Genomic DNA, 18,918 nt, shown 5'->3' with positions numbered 1-18,918 from the left:
GCTCGCCGATTTCGCGCTGGCCGACTCCAATGGTTCGGCTAGCCGATCGGCCAGCGCGACGAATCGGCTAGCCGGTCGCTAGCCGACCATTGCGGATGCTCTTACTTTTACTTTTTCTCTTTCTCTCTTACTTTATTAATTTCTCATTAATACTCGTGTTATCCACAAATGAGACTATATTTTTTGTGTCATCATCTCTCATACTTTACTCTTTTCATTTATCTTACTTTATTCTCACTTACTTTATCCCAACTACCATAAAACACGGATGAAGTAAAAATTATAAAAATGCATAAATATCTAATACTATATAAAATTAATTCTAACACAAGTTTAACAAAAAAGAATAATATAATTCATGTTCTAGTTGTGTTTTAATTTGCTAAAGCAATAAATATCTAATACTCCATAAAAATGTTAGTAATATTTTTAAAACATAGTTACACTATTCACAATATTTGTAGAGCTAGAAGTTAAAACGGGCCACCATTTAAGTAGGAGGAATAGGGATTAACTTTTTCAACTACTATTATTATAATCATTTAAGTTTAAGATATTTTATTTATTTCTTCTTCTTCTTCATCCCTACTCCTATGCGGCCATTGTTACATGAAGTTTTCTCTGTAATTTTATTTTTCAGCCCCTCCTTCTCACTAAATTCTTTCCCATTAAACCCCAAAAATATTAATTTGGGAAGGGCTGAAGATAGTTTTTAAGAATTTTGGGGAAAAAATAGTAGAAATTTATTAAAAAAAAAATAGTTTGGGGAGGGCTTAAGCCCCTCACTTCCTCCACCTGCGTCCGCCACTGTTGGTTGGGACGGACGAAAAAGGAAAGTGGGTCATCTTTGGTGGGACGGAGGGAGTAGTATCTGGCATAAATTAAAAATAGAAAACAAAAAATATAATATGAATACAAGAAAGTATAATTAATTCTTAAGTATTTATTTATATAGAAAACATTTGTATTTATATTTTTTTCCTTTATAGTTTGGGAAGGCATACTAAATAAAAAATGTGGAGTAATAGTTCAAATGAAATGGCACAATGCAAGACAAAAAAAAAATGTAAAAAAAACAAATTCTTATATTTGCTTACAGCCCAACAGGCCAGCCCGCGGGGCTGACCCGCTAACTTGAACTGGCTAGCCCAATTTTTACGAGGCTTAATTTTTTCGACTTAACCCTCTAAATTTAGCAGGCTAATCGGGCCAGTCTAAGACACGCTTAAATAACTACACCCCACACTGAGTGGGCTTAAATAAGACACGCGTATTTCTGATATCATATCCCACCAAGTAGTTGGCCTGCGCAACGTTACCGTAGATAGGCAAGCCTTCCTTGGGCAGCATCGCCAAGCACTCATAATCCGGACTCACTCTGATAAAAACATTCTCATGCTTCCACTCCACATCCGCCCTTTTCAAATGCACCGTTATCTTCGGCATCACAAACGGGTCAGAGTAGCACAGCCGCCAGTCCTTGTAGTCCCGCACGGCCCTTTGATTGATCTGGTTCGCTATCGCCACCTCCACGTCGTCGTAGAAGTTGACGGGGAGCACGGTCAGCACGGTCCCCGAGTCCATCACGATGTTCCCTCCTTCGAGCAGCGCGGGGTTGTGGTATTCGATCCTCTTGTTGCCCACGCTGATCGCTTCCAGCGTCACAAAGTACAAATCCGGGACGTTCATCTCGGTCATCGGCGTCCACACCATTGTTCTGCCGGAGACATCAGCGTCTTCGCCGAAATGCAGCTTGCTCCCCTTTTTGCGATCTTCGTACGTTGTGAGGCAATAGGAGAATCTGAAACATATATGGCCTATATTAGGATATTAAATTTTAATTAATTAAAATTCCAAATTGACCTCGTACATTTGATAAAAAAAACTTTTAATTGTACATATGAAATGTGTTTGCTTCTAGTTTTAAATTACTACATATGTTTAGTCCATATTTAACCGTTCCGTAAATAATTAATGGTCAACTGCGTTTAAAGTCTTAAAAATGGTCTCGTACATTACATTAAAAACTTGATCAGGTTTAAAACATGGTTGACCGTTAATTTTTTAGGAACCGTAAAAAATAAATAAAGCATATTGTCTATGACCACAAACTAACACACTTAATGTATAGGACCAAAAGTTTTTTTGAAAAAAAATGTACTAGACCAATTTTGAACTTTAGCCATTTAATATCTCTTTAATATTAACAATGTCCATAGAATCACTCTTTAATGACATATAATATGTATGTTCAATTAGAGATTTCAATGATTGATCCATGTACTAAGAAGCTAAAAATGAATAACACAACAAGTGATTTTAATTGTTGTGTTTAATTACTTAATATGCAATATTTATTTATTATAAATTTGGATCATAGTATTAATATAGTAGTGCATATCATTAGATGATGTCATGAATTAACAACAAACCTGTCGTAACCAAATTGAGTAAGCAGTGAGGATTTTCCAGCGGAGAGCCCCACAATTCCAGATGGAATGGAGCTTGCAAAATGGAAGTAGTTGTCATGTCCGCATCCGAACTGGATGTTTTTGAAATAATGCAACGCTGGACTCCTACTCTCTGCAAAGGTAAACGTCTCCGTGGCGACGGTGCCGCTGGAGTAAGATTTGTCGCCGTAGCGCACGTTGTAGACGCACTTCTCCCACCGCTTGTCGCAGAAGGACGAATGCCCGAACGAGCCGCAGCCTGGGGAGTCGCACAGCACATCCTTGTACGTCGTGGAGGATCCCGGGCTGAAGATCGGGAAGAGCTGCTTCATGCACTTGGTGCAGGGCTCGCACTGCGTCCATATGAGCTCGCTGCCGGTGTCCATGATGGCGATCGAGTGGTGGGGAGGAGTGCCGATGGAGAATCGGATCAGGTATGTTCCGTGGACGCCGTTGATGGTTGACTCGATCGACTTTCGTTGCATGAGCCGGTCGGTGAAGCTGCTTGCGCGGGCTAGCGATCGTTGCTTGGCCTGGGCGAGGCGCTGCCAAGACGTTAACGAGGGATCGAAGAGGGGGGAGTCGGGGGAGTCTCGGTGGATGAGATCGGTGGTGAAGCCTTTGGTGGTGGTCGCATTTGCTAAGGGGTCGGATTTGCATATGGAAAGGGAGGAGAGTAGAGTGACATAAGAAAGGAAGAAGATTGTTTTTAGGGGTTTGGCCATGTTTTTTATTTGGGAAAGATGGTAATTTGGAGATGAATGGTGTGTACTAGTATTGTTTTATATAGGGATGGAAAGTTGACCTAAGAATGTGAGTCAACTAAAGATTGTTCCATATTAATTATTGGGTTGGAATGAGATGTAGTGTAGCAATACAGCCAATACTCTTTCGGTAGTCAACTACAGATGGTTCCAAATTTTACTTTATATCTCTTTATGCTAGGCATTCATGGAGTAGTAAATATGGGATGTTGTTACGTAATAAGCATACCGTTTGTCAAATCTTGTTTTACATTAGTAATAATAGTGAGACTCATTTGTGTCAAAAATTAAAAGTCAGAATACTAAGAGTATCTCCGACCATTACACTATACTCAAATTTATTTTATAGTAAATATTATACTAAATATTGATTTTATTTCAACCATTTACACTAAACTCAAACTTAAAAGAATATTCTCCACTCACTTACTTTTTATTCTTTTCAATCACACTTATATATTTGATTTGAATTACACACTGATCCATAACATTGTCAATAACTAAAATTAAATATAATAAGATTTTGTTTAAAATTAAGATTCTGACAAATTTTAAACTAATAAAAAATTATTAATATTGAAAATTACGTATCTGTAGTATTAAATATAATAGCGTACGTGTAGTAGTAGATTTAATTTACTAACTTTTTTTTACTTGAAGTGTTATTAATATTATTAATTTAACTAATCATTTTTAATATTATACTAATATGGGCCAGCCCATTAATTGAAAACTAATCAAATATTAGTAGAACTAATTAGGTTATTATTCATATTATCTTCTTCTTCACACAGCCGCGCTTTTCCTGCAAGTTATTCTGAAAGTTTTTCTGCATTTTAATTCTCTTCCTTTCCTTTTTCTATTTTGATAATATAAATTGATTTGGACTTGAATGCAATAAACCAAAATCTAAAAAGTGTTTTTGGTATACTTTTTAGTGTAAACCTAAAGATAGGTATTTTTTCTTCAAAAACCTATAATAGGATTGGTTTTGCAGTACTGTTGGAGGTCTTTTTCTACTGCATTTTAAATTTTGCAGTACTGTTGGAGATGGTCTAAGTTAGCAATATGCCAATATGAATTGTTATGTCAATTAATATTCACTCTGCCCCATAAAAATATTATTATATTTTATTTTTTTCCATTTCACAGAATTTCACTTCGTATTATAGGAGAAAATTTTTCTATAAATATACTCCAAAATTACTATACTATGTGTGATAGTCTCAGGTTCCTCCACATTGAGCAGGCTTAAACGACACCGTTTTCTTGAGAAGATCAAATCCCACCAAAAAGTTGGCCTGCGCCAAGTTACCAAAAATAGAAAATCCATCAAAATCAATGGCTTGAGCAGCAAAGCACACTGATTCATCACTCGTCTTCACAAAAGCATTCTCAAATCTCCATTTCACATCCGCCCCTCTAAAATGAATCGTGATCTCCGGAAAATCCCTCTCTCGGCTTCGCGAAGAGTAACACAAATCCAAAATCCCACTCGGATCCGGAATCTGCTTCAGTTTGATCACGCTCTTCACCGCCTTCATCACCTTCTCATACACAGGCAAAGCCAGCATCGTCACCGTAGTTCCGGAGTCGATAATAAGGTTACCTTCTTTAACCGTCACTCTCTCATCCTCGCCGAAATCAATCCTTTTATTCCCCACGCTGATTCCTTCCATCGTCACGTAGTAGAAAGTCTCCATCCCTTTCTTCACCACCATCGGCGTCGTCACCGCGCCGCTGCCGGAAACCTCAGCCTCGCCGCCGAAATTCAGCTTGCTTGTGTGAATTCGATCTTCAATCGGAACGAGGCAGTAGGAGAATTTCCCTTTCCCTAATTGCGTGACCAGCGAGGCCGATCCGCCCCCGAGCCCTACGATTCCCGATTCGATCCCGCTGAAAACGCCGCCGTTTCGGAATCCGCATCCGAATATAACGTCGGGGACGACGATCGGCGTCCCCGCGGAGGAGGGGAAGGTGAATTTCTCCGTCGCGAGGATGCCGTCGGTGTAGGATCCGTCTCCGTACATCGCGAGGTAGCGGCAATTCTGCCTGGTTCGGCTGCAGGAGGTGGTGATGCGGCGGAGGGAGTCGCAGGTGGGGGTTTTGCAGGGGATTCTGGCGTAGGAGGCGGAGGCGCGGGAGCTGAAGAGCGGGAGGCTCTGGTTGATGCAGTGGAGGCAGGGGCTGCACTGCGTCCAAACGACGTCGCTGCCGGTGTCGGCGATGGCGATGGTGGGGACGGGCGGAGTGCCGATGGCGAATTTCATGAGATACTCGCCGCCGCCTCTGGTCAGATCCGGCTGCGGCTCCGGTTTGGATCGCTGCCGGCGGCTGAGGAGTCCGGCGCGGTGGACGGAGCGGTGCACTGCGTTGATGAGGCGCTGCGTGGGCGTGAACGAGGGGTCGTAGGAAGGAGACTGGGGAGAGTCTCGGTGGATGAGATCGGTGGTGAAACCGGCGGCGGTGGCGATTGATTCGGAGATTAGAATGAAGGAGATTAGAGCTACGTAATTTGATTTGGGGATTTTGGATTTTGGCGCCATTTTTAGTAACGACTAAGCTATTTAATTTAGACAACTAATCTGTGATATTTTTTTAATCACGAGGACTGTATTATTATAGGGTATATAAAATGTCCATATAAATTTGTCAATTTGATTGTGTGAATAAAGATTGATTTTAATATTCTTAATTATATGAGATTATTTAGCATAATAGCATTGATTCAATCCAAAACTCTATCACGTCCTCATTCACCAGTTTCTGCTTTCACTCAGAACTTGAGTAAATCCTTACCCCAAATCAAGCAAACAATACCATGACTTACTTGATTTGGTTTTATCTTTTTTAATTGTTGAAATCGTATAATTTATAACTTACAAAAATAGTACTACCTCCGTCCCCCAAAATTTGCTACATTTTGACCCGACACGGGTTTTAAGAAATGTAATGGAAAGTGAATTGAAAAAGTTGGTGGGATGTAGGTCCTACTTTTAAAGTATTAGTTTTATAATAAAATGTGAGTAGGAATGAGTTAGTGGAATATGAGGTCCACTGTCAAAAATGGTAAAAGTGAAGTGTATCAAATTTTCAGGGACGGACCGAAATAGTAAACTGTATCAAATTTTCAGAGACGGAGGTAGTAACTTTTAATTAAACCAATTCATAATTATAATAAAATTAAATTAAATATCAAATAACAAAAAGTTACCTTTAGTTACATATTGAAAAAATTATACCAAGTCATAATTATGATAAAATTAAATTAAATACGTATCAAATGTTACATGAGTCAAATTTCATTGCTGAAATTCAAAGTAAATTGTGTATAAATTGTTTATAATAAAATCAGCAGTATATTGTGTGCCTATGTACAGATAAATGAAATAAAAAAAATTGGACCCCCCTCATATATTGACAATGATAATAATAATAGTATACTAATTAGTAAAGTATTAATGATGATTTCTTACATCATTTCAACAATATATTATACTCCCCCTCACGTGTTTTACTTTGACTCGGCATGTATTTTAAGAGACATAAAAAAAAATGTAAAAACTTAATGGAACGTGAATCCTAGTTTTATATACACACAATGTTTTGCCTAGGATAGGACACTATGCCTTGCATGGCTGATTTTATTCTATGTCATGGTCTAACACTGCCAATATTTGTGAAAAAATTTCATTCATGTCCACACCAAGAACAAATATTTCAAGTTGACTTTCAAGCTCATACAAAGTAACTTTCGAATTAAATGCAGAAAATTAATCTCTAGGACCGAAACACGTCATGTGTAAAAGTAAATTTGTGTCGACTTCATCAAACATCCTTTCCAAACATAATGAACTTATGAGAGTGTAGGTGTCCTATTACAAATGAAGCAACTATCCCAAAAGATATTCCTACTCAAATGAGAAAGAGATGGGTTTTGATTCAAGTATACAATTTCAATATAAAAGGTTAATCTAAAAAAATCAATGGAACCTTAGGAGAAAGGGGAAGAAAAATATTTGACAGTAATATGGGGAGGGGCTGCACGAACGCAGGCTCGACCACTTGGGCTGACCTTAGGTGGGCCTCCTAAGTGCAATGGAGGTCACCAACCTAGGCCATGGCCTTTTCTGTACCCCTTGTATCTTTCCCTTCTTTCCAACCAATGTGGGATACTGAACATTACAATTTCCTTTTGCAAACAAGATTATGCATCCATTCTCTTCCCCACAGATCCATTTGAAATGGTACAAGACCATGGAAAGCCTGTCTGACACAAATCCCATGTGGTAGACATTACAAAGAGTTGGTCTGCTAGAAATGAATGGAGTAACATAGTTTCAAATCAGGTTGACACATTTTCATGTTCCACTACTTCCACCAACCCCACAGCAATGTGGAAAACACATTTCAAAAATGAAAAAAACATGCTTGACAACATCATGCATGATGAGCCACTTTATCTAAACTCTCTTCGCAAGCAAGATTCAAGAGCAATTTGAGACAAAACAGAGACAACTCTTGCTGCTGCTGGTACATAATAAATGGAGACTAGTAAAACACCAAAAAAGGTTAGACTATAGATTGGGCAGGGGCCGCGCGAACGCAGGCCCCCTCTGTCACAAATTATGACGCAGGCTCGACCACTTGGGCCGACCTTAGACGGACGCCCCTCCTGAGTGCAATGGAGGTCACCAGTCTAGGCCATGGGCCTTATGGATCACCCATCGACCCCATCCAGGTAAGTGAGTTTTATGATGCTACTCGCCCCTATTTTATATTCCTTCTTTCTTTTTTTATCTTCTCATCTACCGATGTGGGATACTCTTTTGCTAATAAAGCTCTACACCCATTCTCTTCTCCACTAATCCCTATCTCCACCCAACGACACATATTTATGTGAGGACTACTCTTATGATCTTTATCACTATCAAGGAAGTTTTATTGCACAATCTGATATCAAAGGGATATGCAAAAATCCTTATGATTTATGACTTAATGTTGTGAAAACTCTACATCTCAAAGAGTTGTGATCTGTATCATCATGTCACAGCTGATCAGCAATTATGTTCAAAGAGTAGCACTGGTGTAAGAGAAAGTTACACACTTTGATTCTCTGCTCTTTTAATTCATACAGCAGATACAAGGATGGTGTTATATTTTTCACTCCAATGGTAGTACTACTAAAAGATACTTTTACAAATATAAATTCATATCTAGCTGAACACTTTGCAAATGATTCCTAATCGGCAAATCAGTAATTGTGCAGAAGTATGGTGATCATTAATCTACTCCCTAAACACCAACAACACATAATTTTGATTGCCTCCTGAAATTATTCATCTTTCCAACATGTGAAATGTAGAGTTACATGATTCATTCGAGCAATTTAAGAAGATGAAATTTCGAGATACAATTTACATGGACAACTCAAGCATCTTTTGGCAACCACTCTGACATGTAAGTTGTTGGTTTTAGAAATGCTTAAAAGATTAGACTAGAAGGGATAATACTAGATTTACCTACTTTCTAAGTTCATTGCCTTTGTGCTTTTTTCTCATAGCCAAGCAACAAGAGGGAACATACTGTTGTGCCTAGGATGGAACACTATGCCTGCATAATTTATCTTTTCGTGGTCCGGTTGAAGCTGAAGAGATCATTAATTCAATACCGTTACGAAGATGCAAACGTGTTCTTGGTCCAGGATATTCATGTAATGGCCTCTCTTGGTTGACCCATTGATTCAAATGCAATTGAATCAAGACGAAATGATAGTCCCCAGTCCTCACTCACCTCTGGTATTATTATTACATAAAACCTATTTTTACTACTAGTATAGTAGCAGTACTTTTCAAATATCAAATTATTACATAAAATTCATTTTTACTAGTATAAGAACTTTGCAAATATTGAAAAACGAAATACACTTAAATACAAATTTGTTTAGTTTCAAAATCTATTGAACCAAACCCGCCCAAACAGGGGAAATAAAGATTAGACTAAGATGGGCAGGGGCCGCGCGAACGCAGGCCCCCTCTGGCACAAATTATGACGTAGGCTCGACCACTTGGGCCGACCTTAGGCGGGCGCCCCTCCGTAGTGCAATGGAGGTCGCCAACCTAGGCCATGGGTCTTATGGATCGCCCATCGACCCCGTCCAGGTAAGTATGTATCTCGGTTCCACTCCACCCTCTTTTATAACCCCAGCCTCTCTCCCTTCTCTCTCTCCCACCGATGTGGGATACTACTACCCAACATCACAAATTCCTTTTACAAATAAAATTATACACCCATTCCCTTCTCCGCAAATCCTTATCCCCTCCCTCACACTCTTTAAACATATTTCACCTCCATATGCTTGAGTCTAAATAAAACGAGGACAACTCTTAATTATCTCCGCGTTTGATTGCAAAATCTGAGGTTAGAGAATAGAGAAGCAAAACAAGTCAAGATTTCATTACATACAACATAAATATGGTCATCTAAGCGCTCTTTCCAAGCATGATCACGGTTTGCTGGGAGGAAGCTCAGGTCGACGACAACTGAGCTTCACGAACAGCCACATATTTCTCAACCATCTTGTGTCGCGGCGGCCAGCACTCTCTTATCACGGGATCATCTGATAAGTTTCTCATCCATGCTGATAGCAGAGGGAATTTCTCAGCATCCACCAATTTCATCTCAATGATCTCCTCATATATGCTGATCAAGTTGGCCATCCACCCCAAAGCAATATCAAGGTACCCAATCCTCTCTCCTCCAAAGAATTTCTTCCCTTCCAATAACTCTTCCAACAACTTCAAATTCTCCATCCACGAACCAACAGCTTCCTCCTGCACTTCTCCTTGAGAAAGGAACACACTCCGCAGCGATGGCATAACCTGCAAGATTTCACCACTTAATATACAAGATTGAGCATTTTTTTTATAAGGACTTATACATGATACCTTTTCATCTCCGAACTTGGCCCAAAACCGAGCCATGGCTCGGTCATAGGGATGTTCCGGGAGGAGAGGAGGCTGCTTCCAGACCCCGTCGATGTACTCAAGGATAACGAGGGACTCGCAGATGGGTTGGCCGTTGTGAAGCAGAACAGGCACCTTCTTGTGTATGGGATTGTATTGGAGGAGTGAAGCACTCTTGTTTTTCAAATCTTCGAAAACAGTTTGGTAGTCGACGCCTTTGATCTTGAGAGCTAGCACTGCCCTCAAAGCGTATCGACTCGACCATGTTCTGAATAGCTTCAACTCTTCTGCTTCTGCCATTTCTCATTGGACTGGTATTGTGAAACTATGTTGTTGATCATACTTGTAGGCAATTTCTTTTCAAAATATGGAATGTGGGAGCTTCGTCATCGCTTACGTCAATATCTTGATGATAGAATAAATATTACTTAACCATTTCAACTACTGAAATAAATAATGCTGCAGATGCTTATGATGTCATCAACATCAAAAAATATACCCCCTCCGTCCACGAAAATTTGTCCCATTTTTCTATTTCCGTCCGTCCCCCAAAATTTGTCTCATTTCACTTTTACCATTTTTGATAGTGGACCTCATATTCCACTAACTTATTCATACTCACATTTTATTATAAAACCAATATATAAAAGTAAGACTCACAATCCACTAACTTTGTTAATTCACTTTTCATTATATTTCTTAAAATCTGTGCCCGGTCAAACTGGGACGAATTTTCGTGGACGGAGGGAGTACCCCACAATTGATGTTTGGAGCCCCATCGTCAAAATTCTAACTTCGGCTTTGCTTTTTGGTATTTGAGTCTCTACGAAATTAAAATATTTGTCGAATCCTTAGCAATCCTTTAGAAATAGAGAATTTGGGATGAAAGACATACGGAAAGAAAATATTGAGTGGAAAATTAATTTTAAAAATTGGATCAAAAAGTAGATTATTTTTTTGATTGATCGAGGTAATTAAGACGATAAACTATAGAATTAACTATTTTTCATTTACAATTAAATAAAATGACTGATCATAAATTGATAATGCGGTTAAAATTTGAAGCCCCTGGACCCCACCTTGCAATCTTGCCGGCTGACCCTTGTACACGGCCTCCCGGTCCCTTGCCGTGGCGATCGCTGCTTTCGTGGGTACGACACGTGGTGTTAGGGATTAATTTAAGTTTTACAATAAAATGTGAAGATAAAATAAAATAGTAAAAAATAGAGGATTGATATGCTGAGCGCTCATTTTGAGCGCCAGCTTGAGCGACCCTTACTCGTCACAATTTTTCCTATTATTTTTCTAATTTACAGTTTTATAATACGAATATAGCAATATTTTCATCTCTTGATTCTTGTGTTCGCCTCAAATCTCAATCATGATTGTTTTTTTATTTACAATTATTTGGTATGGATATACTCTGGAATTTCTGAACTCTCTATCTACACTTCTTTTCAAGTTTCGCCACATAATTCTCAGTAGTATTTTTTTATATGAATACATTCAACAAATTTCGAATCTAAGGATGGCAAAATGAAGAAGTCAGAAGAAGAATAGAGAATATATTTGATTTCTACTTTGCCAATTGGGATGCGCAATTTATTTGGAAATTTATCATGATTATTGATTCTCTTCATTCTTGCCCAATTCTAATTCTTGAAAATTTATCATATCCATCTGCGCAAATTTGAGATTCTTCAAAATTTTGGAGATACAAGAAATTACAAGATGAGATGTTATGTTTAATTTAGTTTGGAGAAAATGTTGTGGAATCTGAATTTGAAGAAAAAATCAGAACAGATTGTGTTGTGGAGTATGACGATGAACGTGCAGATGAGTTTTTTAACGCAATATTGCTGAAGAATAAGAAATAAGAGGCGATTTCATATTATATAGAGAAATAAAAAATAATATTTATATTATAAAAAGGAAAAAATGTGATTAGAGAGACAGTCGCTCAGCTGGCGCTCAAAATGAGCGCTCAGCATATCAATACTCGTAAAAGATAAATATAAAAATTTTTGGGACGAATATAGTATACACATGGAACAAGTTTGTCAAACTCAAAAGAAATATTTTCCAGAATCAATGCATACCATTTTCCTTAAACAATTTAATGGAAAGTAGCGTTTAGTCAGCTTTATAAAACAAAAATTATTATTCCATAAAATAAGAATAAAGTGTATCATGATTTCTCAAAAAAATATCGAATATTAACTCCATCTTCTTGTAATATTTGTTGGAAGCCTGATTCCACATTGAGTGAATCGGCAGATGAGACGGTACATCCATGTGCTCGTTTCTAATTTAATCCGGGATACAATCTTGCAAACCGAACATCCTTTTTTGATGAGTTATCTATGCTTCTTTGAGTGTTTGGAAGATAAGATAATTTATCTATATGATCTATATTTAAGACTTAGGCCAATCTCGGCCCGCTGAGGCCCGAAGCAATTTAGTACTCCCTCCGGCCCATAAAAGATATCACACTTATGGAATAACACCGGATTTTAGAAGATTTTGAGGGCATCCGCAATGGGGCGGACGATGCGACGGACGATGCATCGTCCGCCACTGCAGCATCGCGGACAATGGGTTAACCATCGTCCGCGCCCGATAGATCGTCCGCGGAGGATACCCATCGTCCGTCGCATCGTCTGCCACTGTGGACGACGCGGACGATGGGCACGCGTTTCCTTTTCTTTTGAATTTTTTCAAAAAAATTTTCTTATTTAAACACTACTATTCACTACCATTTCACACACTCCAATTTCACATCTCTTCAATTTCTCTTCAATTATTCTCTCTCATCGACTCAAAAATGAATCCCGACGACTACGATTTGAGTACATCGTATGGCTGCAGACGGGCCTTGACTCGAGCCTTGTTCGATGCCGTTAATGAAGCCAAGGCGGAGTGCTTGGCACAAATGCAGCGGGAGCAGGCGGCGGCGGAGGCGCGGGTCCCTCGCCCGATACGACGTCGGACGTTTGTCCCCCGCGAGCACGACGTAGAGCACGAACATTTGTTCGCAGATTATTTTGCCGGAATCCAAGGTGGAGCCCGAATGTTTTTCACCGTCGTTTTAGAATGAGCCGAGATATTTTTCTCCGCATTGTGCACACGTTGGAGGGCCGTGATGAGTACTTCCAGTATTCGGCAGACCGGACTTACGTCGTTGCAGAAGTGCACGGTTGCGATCCGCCAGTTGGCCTATGGCACAACAGCAGATATGTTCGACGAGTACCTTCACGTCGGGGATACAACTGGCCGCGAATGTCTGAAGAAATTTTGTAAGTTAGTTGTGGAGGCTTTTGGCGACACATATTTGCGACGTCCGACTGCTGACGATTGCCAGAGCCTGATGCGGATGCACGAAACGGTGCACCGCTTCCCTGGGATGCTAGGGAGCATCGACTGTATGCACTTGCAGTAGAATAACTGCCCGACGGCCTGGAGAGGCCAATTTACTAGCGGCTACAAGGGCAGCCACCCGACGATGATCCTAGAAGCCGTAGCTGACCACCGTCTCTGGATCTGGCATGCCTACTTTGGTGTAGCCGGGTCGAACAACGACATCAACGTCCTCAACTCGTCCACCCTATTCGCCGATCAGTGCAGGGGTCACGGTCCGGCCATTCAGTTCACTGCCAACGGCCGCACACATCATATGTGGTACTACTTGGCCGATGACATATACCCTAGGTGGCCTGTTTTTTTGAAGACGATCAGCTGCCCAATTGGTGAGAGGAGAGTCTTATTTGCAGCAAAGCAGGAGTCAGCCCGGAAGGATGTGGAGCGGGCTTTTGGGGTGCTTCAATCGCGGTGGGCAATCGTGAAAGGTCCGACGCGTTTCTGGTACAAGGACGTCATCGCCGACGTCATGTATGCGTGCATCATCATGCATAACATGATAGTCGAACAAGAACGTGGCCATGTCACCAATTGGGTGGATGATGAACCCGAATCTAGCTCCAGCACGGCGACCTCGCCGGTCACTCGAGGATTACCGACTGGCTTCGGTGCGGTTCTACAGCGACAGGCCTCAATGCGCAACCAACAAGACCATACTCAGCTCATGACCGACATGATTGAAGAAGTTTGGACCCGCAACTGCCGCCGTTGATAAATTGTAGTTTTTTTTTATTTCGTATTGTAATGTTTGAATTTTAATGAAATGAAGTTAGTTTTCCAAATTTTGAAGTATTTAAATATTCAAATAATAGAAAAATGCTTAGGGCATCGCTTAGGGTGGGCTATAGTCCGCCCCACTGCAGGTGGAATAGGAGGAGGATAAAATGCTGACGTGGCGGTGCATAGGGCGTCGCTTAGGGCGTCCCATTGTGGATGCCCTGATTTGTTTGTTAAAGTAGAAAGAAAAAATATATTATATTTATATTAATGTAAGAAATGCGACATCTAGTGGGTTAAACTATAAAGAAAAGTAAGACATCTTTTATTGGACCGGAGTATATTTTATCATATGTTATCAGCCCAAATTACCAGATAAAACATAAAATTACCAAAATATCATATTTTTCATATGATTTACAAAATAATTGAGAGAGCGATTCTGCAACCCTAATTTTTGGGAAATCTCTAATTCCTCCACCTAAATAGAGCCCTAATTTCTGATAAAGCATATCCAATACTTCATCATGCCGCTAATCACGAGCAATACTATTTTCTTTTCCTTTTCTTGTTCAATTATGACTCTTAAAATTGTAAGCTTTTGGGTGGGAATTTGGCAGGTATTCTATCAAGGAGTTGCATTTCCTTCATTTGATATCTTCTTTTGTTAATGTTCTTGATTGTATTGAGCTCCTTGTTGTTTTGGTTTTGCCCCTGTTATTTCTTCCGTTTGTAGTTCGTATTTAATCTTTCCTTTCAGTTCCGTAACTCGATTTTTACAAGTTTTATTTAACTCTTTGCTAAGATTAGCAAGAACTCATTTTCCAATTATTTAATTGGTTTAATTATACTCTCGGGCAAGAGAAATAGGGGTATTTTTGATTAAAATTAAATTTAATAGGGTTATATTAGTAATTTTAGTTCTTTGTCCCGGTTACCAAACATGATCGTTAAATTATCTATCTGAATTTTATGTTAATCCTTATCTTAAAACCCATTTTACATTAGTTATCTTAGATCATCTTAACCTATGCTCACCCTAGCAAAACAATATCACAACCAAAAAGATTTGATTATTACTCCATATACTAGTATCAACACCCATGCTATGCACGGATCATATAATTTTCACAAGTAAATATAAAATTTGAAATAATTAACAAAATAAGAATAATATATACATACTCTTCATGAAAAAAAAAATGTGCTTCTCTCCTTCCACTCTAAGTGAAGTATTTTCTATTCGGTATGTGATTTTGTATATTTTTATTCTGTGAGTTGAGTAAATAAGGAATAAAAGTCGATAAAGTGAAAGCTGAAAATAATGATATTTTCATTTCAAGAAATGTATAGTATATTAATTAGAATAAGACATCAAAAAAGAGAATATGCCATAGGATAAAGAGAGTGCATACTAACACTTTAGTTTAATAATGTCTGAGGCCAAAGGTCTTGGGTTCGTCCAATCACTTTTTTTCTCACTCTAATTAAATGTTTAACTCTCTTCCCCACTCCATTTAATACTTACATCCATTATTTTTCCCTCGTAAAATAAACACATTGACCAGCAACTCCTAAAATCCTATGCCGACTAAGAAATGTGTCATCTTAGTCGGAACGGAGGAAATAGTAGTTTATAAGATTTGTTTACGATAATAACATCAAAACAACAAATCATAAGTTTTGGAAAAATGCTATACACAATAAATTAATAGAAGCAAGTTTATAACACTATATATTGATAGATAACTCGTTCTCAAACTAAATATAACACTATATGTCATTCTTACACTTGCCAACGTCTAAGGCCATTTATAGACTCAAAGTAACCCACATACCTAGAATATTTTAGCTAATTGTCCTACACTAATTCTAGTGTTTTTCAATTAAAATAATAGTGCAAAGTTCCCAAGTTGATTTATTCTCGTACGCTCTAGAACTCTTTAAACTAATTCTCCTTAAACTAATTCTCCTTTGTCTGGAGTCTCATTTCTTTTTGGCATGAGTTTTAAGAAATGTTAATAAAAGTGTTAGTGGAATAAAGATACTACTTGTATATATTACCATTTATAGTATATATGAACTGGAACTACTATTCTTAAACGGACTTAAACAGAAAAACGAAACTCCTATTTGCGGACAGAAGAAATATTCTTTTATTATTATTTTTTTTTATTTAGAAATTTCTAAGCAAAGTCAATGAGATTTACTTGTGAGATTGAGAATAACTTATTTTTGACTCGTGGTGATTTCATTCATTAAATTAGGGATACACATGGTTGTATTAGGAACATCAGCCTCAAGATTGCACAGTAGAGAATCCCAACCCTGCTCCATCAACAATGCCCAATTCCAGTAGTATAATGGTGTGTTCTTCATATGTAGAAGAACACACGAAATACCACGACTAGAACAAATATAACCACAATCTCTATGAAATACCAGGACTACAACACAAGTACACAACCTCGCTCTGACCTTCTACACAAGGAAACGATTTTATTAAACTCGACAATGGTGAAACCTTGATAGTGTACACAACATCGAGCCTCTGGCTTTCATCGAGTTAGTAATTTTAAATGTAATTCCTTTACTTGTTTTGCAGCATCAACATTGGCACTCTGAGCATTGTATGTGTTTGATACAAAATCATATACTACTACTGATCATGTTTTCAGGTCATGTGGTTCTATGCTTATATCACCCTTGGTTTGGTATATGAAACTCATTTGACTGCTACCATATGTGAAACCTCCATCTATAACTAGGTTGTGTCCTGTTATAAATCCTGCATTGTCGCTTGCTAGAAACACCACTGCTTCGGCCACATCCTCCACGCTCCCTCCCCTGCCCCTCAACAGACTCCCCGTCTCCCCAACGATCTTGCTAACATCTCGAGGCTGCAGATTCTGATCCCCGAGGAATCTCCGGAAGGAGGACATGAGCATCTCCGAGGGCACTCCATGTGGCGACACGCAGTTCACTCGAATCCCGTGCATCCCCAACTCACAGGCACTACTCCTTGCCACTCCAAGAATTGCAGCTTTGGACAAGGTGTAGGCATGTGGTGCTAGGCCTCCCATCATGGCTGCTGAACTCGACGAGCATATGATCGTCCCTGCAATTCTCCCCTCGATCATGGCCCGTGCAGCGTGCTTGATCCCGTGCACCACTCCATTGAGATTTATCGCGAGAAGGGCAGACAACTGTTCCATTTTAAGGCTGGTGATGCTCCCTTCAGGGCCAGATATACCAGCATTGTTGAACATTATGTCCAGCCGCCCCTTCCAGCCCACGGCCGCCTGGATTGCTTGCTCCACGTCTCGCTCCAAGGAGACATCACAGTGCACGTACTGCCCTCCGATTGCAGCAGCTAGCTGTGCTCCTGCCTCATCTAGTATGTCAGCAATCACAACATTCGCCCCGTTTTCAGCAAAGGCTTTAGCCGTTGCTGCTCCAATCCCCCTCGCGCCACCAGTTATCACCGCGACTTTCCCTGTTAATAATCTTGTGTAACATGAAGAGAGAAGTCACAAATAATGAAAAAGAGAGGGCAAAGATATTAGTGTATTGTACTAACCTTTTTGAAGGTTCTGTAATGTCAATTATTCTCTCATTTGATTCCATTTGATTGTATAACTCTTCTTGTTTCAATTCATGCACTAATATATAGCTAGTTCTTGTATGGGAATGGTTGAGTTATTGCTCATGCACACTTTTTTCATTGACACAACAAATATGTAACCTCTTTTTACTTACCAAACTACATTTCTAAAGTAGGTGAAAGCTTTCTTAGCATGAACCAGTAATGAAAATACGAAGAGTGGAAGTAATTTTATTATTTGTGTGATAGCATCCAATGATGATGTCATGAAATGGTACACATTTTAACGTGACATATTATACAACCACAATATGTTAGACAAAAGCTAACAAAATGAAAAGAAAAATGAAATCCAATCGACAATCAAACAGGATTGGTCAATGGAATTTGGGAGGAGCCACCGGTGGTGGTGGAGGGGCGCCGGGAGATCTTGTGGTCTGCTGCGGGCGGGGGGCGGGCCCCGCAACAACGCTTCATGATGGTGTATAAAAAGGTGAGGAGCCAAAAGATCCAAGGAGCGGCGATGAGGAAGAGGGCGGCGGATTGGTACCACGGCTGCGAGAGGCTGGGGACGAACACGTAGAGGAAGAGGAAGACGCCGCCGGTGGTCACGCAAAGGAAGAACACGGCGAAGGCTAACGGAACCCGCACGTCTCCTTCCTTTTCAATCTCCATTGATCTTGCCCCGCCTCACAAAAAAATACGAAAACTCTCTCTACATCACTTTATAATTATATTTTTCTCTCTCTCTTTTCCTATAATATTAAAATAACTATATTGATTAAATAATAATTAACTCTGTAAAAGTAAAAAATATTAATTCTAATCAATTTTTATGTGAATAAACTATTTTATTAGTAGTCTAATAAAAATAAAACTTTGATCTACGTCTCGATAAAATAATTTTGGATTGTACTACCTTCATCCCCCAAAATTTGCTACACTTTGATCAGACACGGGTTTTAAGAAATGTAATGGAAAGTGAGTTGAAAAAGTTGGTG

The 18,918-nt window shown here is 39.3% G+C and overlaps 3 protein-coding genes, 2 non-coding genes and 1 pseudogene across 5 annotated transcripts; all 6 read right to left on the bottom strand.

Annotated features, from left to right (window-relative positions):
• Nucleotides 1–1,062: 1,062 nt before the first annotated feature.
• On the bottom strand, nucleotides 1,063–3,176 carry LOC125201148 (aspartic proteinase CDR1-like). Its single transcript, XM_048099112.2, has 2 exons — nucleotides 2,433–3,176; nucleotides 1,063–1,801 (listed from the first exon to the last, which is right to left on the bottom strand). Exons 1-2 carry the CDS (start codon nucleotides 3,173–3,175, stop codon nucleotides 1,234–1,236), a joined length of 1,311 nt encoding a protein of 436 aa, XP_047955069.2. The 5' UTR covers nucleotide 3,176; the 3' UTR covers nucleotides 1,063–1,233.
• Nucleotides 3,177–4,440: 1,264 nt separating this feature from the next.
• LOC125185619 (aspartic proteinase CDR1 pseudogene) lies at nucleotides 4,441–5,760 on the bottom strand (annotated as a pseudogene).
• Nucleotides 5,761–7,802: 2,042 nt separating this feature from the next.
• Nucleotides 7,803–7,963, bottom strand: LOC125202956 (U1 spliceosomal RNA). The gene has a single exon (XR_007173281.1). It is a non-coding gene; the product is annotated as a U1 spliceosomal RNA (small nuclear RNA).
• A 1,094-nt stretch (nucleotides 7,964–9,057) lies between these two features.
• On the bottom strand, nucleotides 9,058–10,522 carry LOC125201143 (glutathione transferase GST 23-like). Its single transcript, XM_048099097.2, has 2 exons — nucleotides 10,162–10,522; nucleotides 9,058–10,095 (listed from the first exon to the last, which is right to left on the bottom strand). The coding sequence occupies exons 1-2, from the start codon at nucleotides 10,477–10,479 to the stop codon at nucleotides 9,742–9,744; spliced, it is 672 nt and encodes a 223-aa protein (XP_047955054.1). The 5' UTR covers nucleotides 10,480–10,522; the 3' UTR covers nucleotides 9,058–9,741.
• On the bottom strand, nucleotides 9,223–9,383 carry LOC125202944 (U1 spliceosomal RNA). Its single transcript, XR_007173271.1, has one exon. It is a non-coding gene; the product is annotated as a U1 spliceosomal RNA (small nuclear RNA).
• A 6,112-nt stretch (nucleotides 10,523–16,634) lies between the features above and the next one.
• Nucleotides 16,635–17,941, bottom strand: ATA1 (TAPETUM 1). The gene is made up of 2 exons (XM_048082163.2): nucleotides 17,894–17,941; nucleotides 16,635–17,820 (listed from the first exon to the last, which is right to left on the bottom strand). Exons 1-2 carry the CDS (start codon nucleotides 17,938–17,940, stop codon nucleotides 16,980–16,982), a joined length of 888 nt encoding a protein of 295 aa, XP_047938120.1. The 5' UTR covers nucleotide 17,941; the 3' UTR covers nucleotides 16,635–16,979.
• Nucleotides 17,942–18,918: the final 977 nt, after the last annotated feature.

Source organism: Salvia hispanica, chromosome 2 (genome assembly GCF_029641045.1).
Source record: "Salvia hispanica isolate PSC_SH4W2 chromosome 2, Shi_PSC_v1, whole genome shotgun sequence".
Lineage (NCBI taxonomy): Eukaryota > Viridiplantae > Streptophyta > Magnoliopsida > Lamiales > Lamiaceae > Salvia > Salvia hispanica.
The sequence above is the reverse complement of the archived record's forward strand: the minus strand, read 5'-3'. Positions and strand labels throughout refer to the sequence as shown.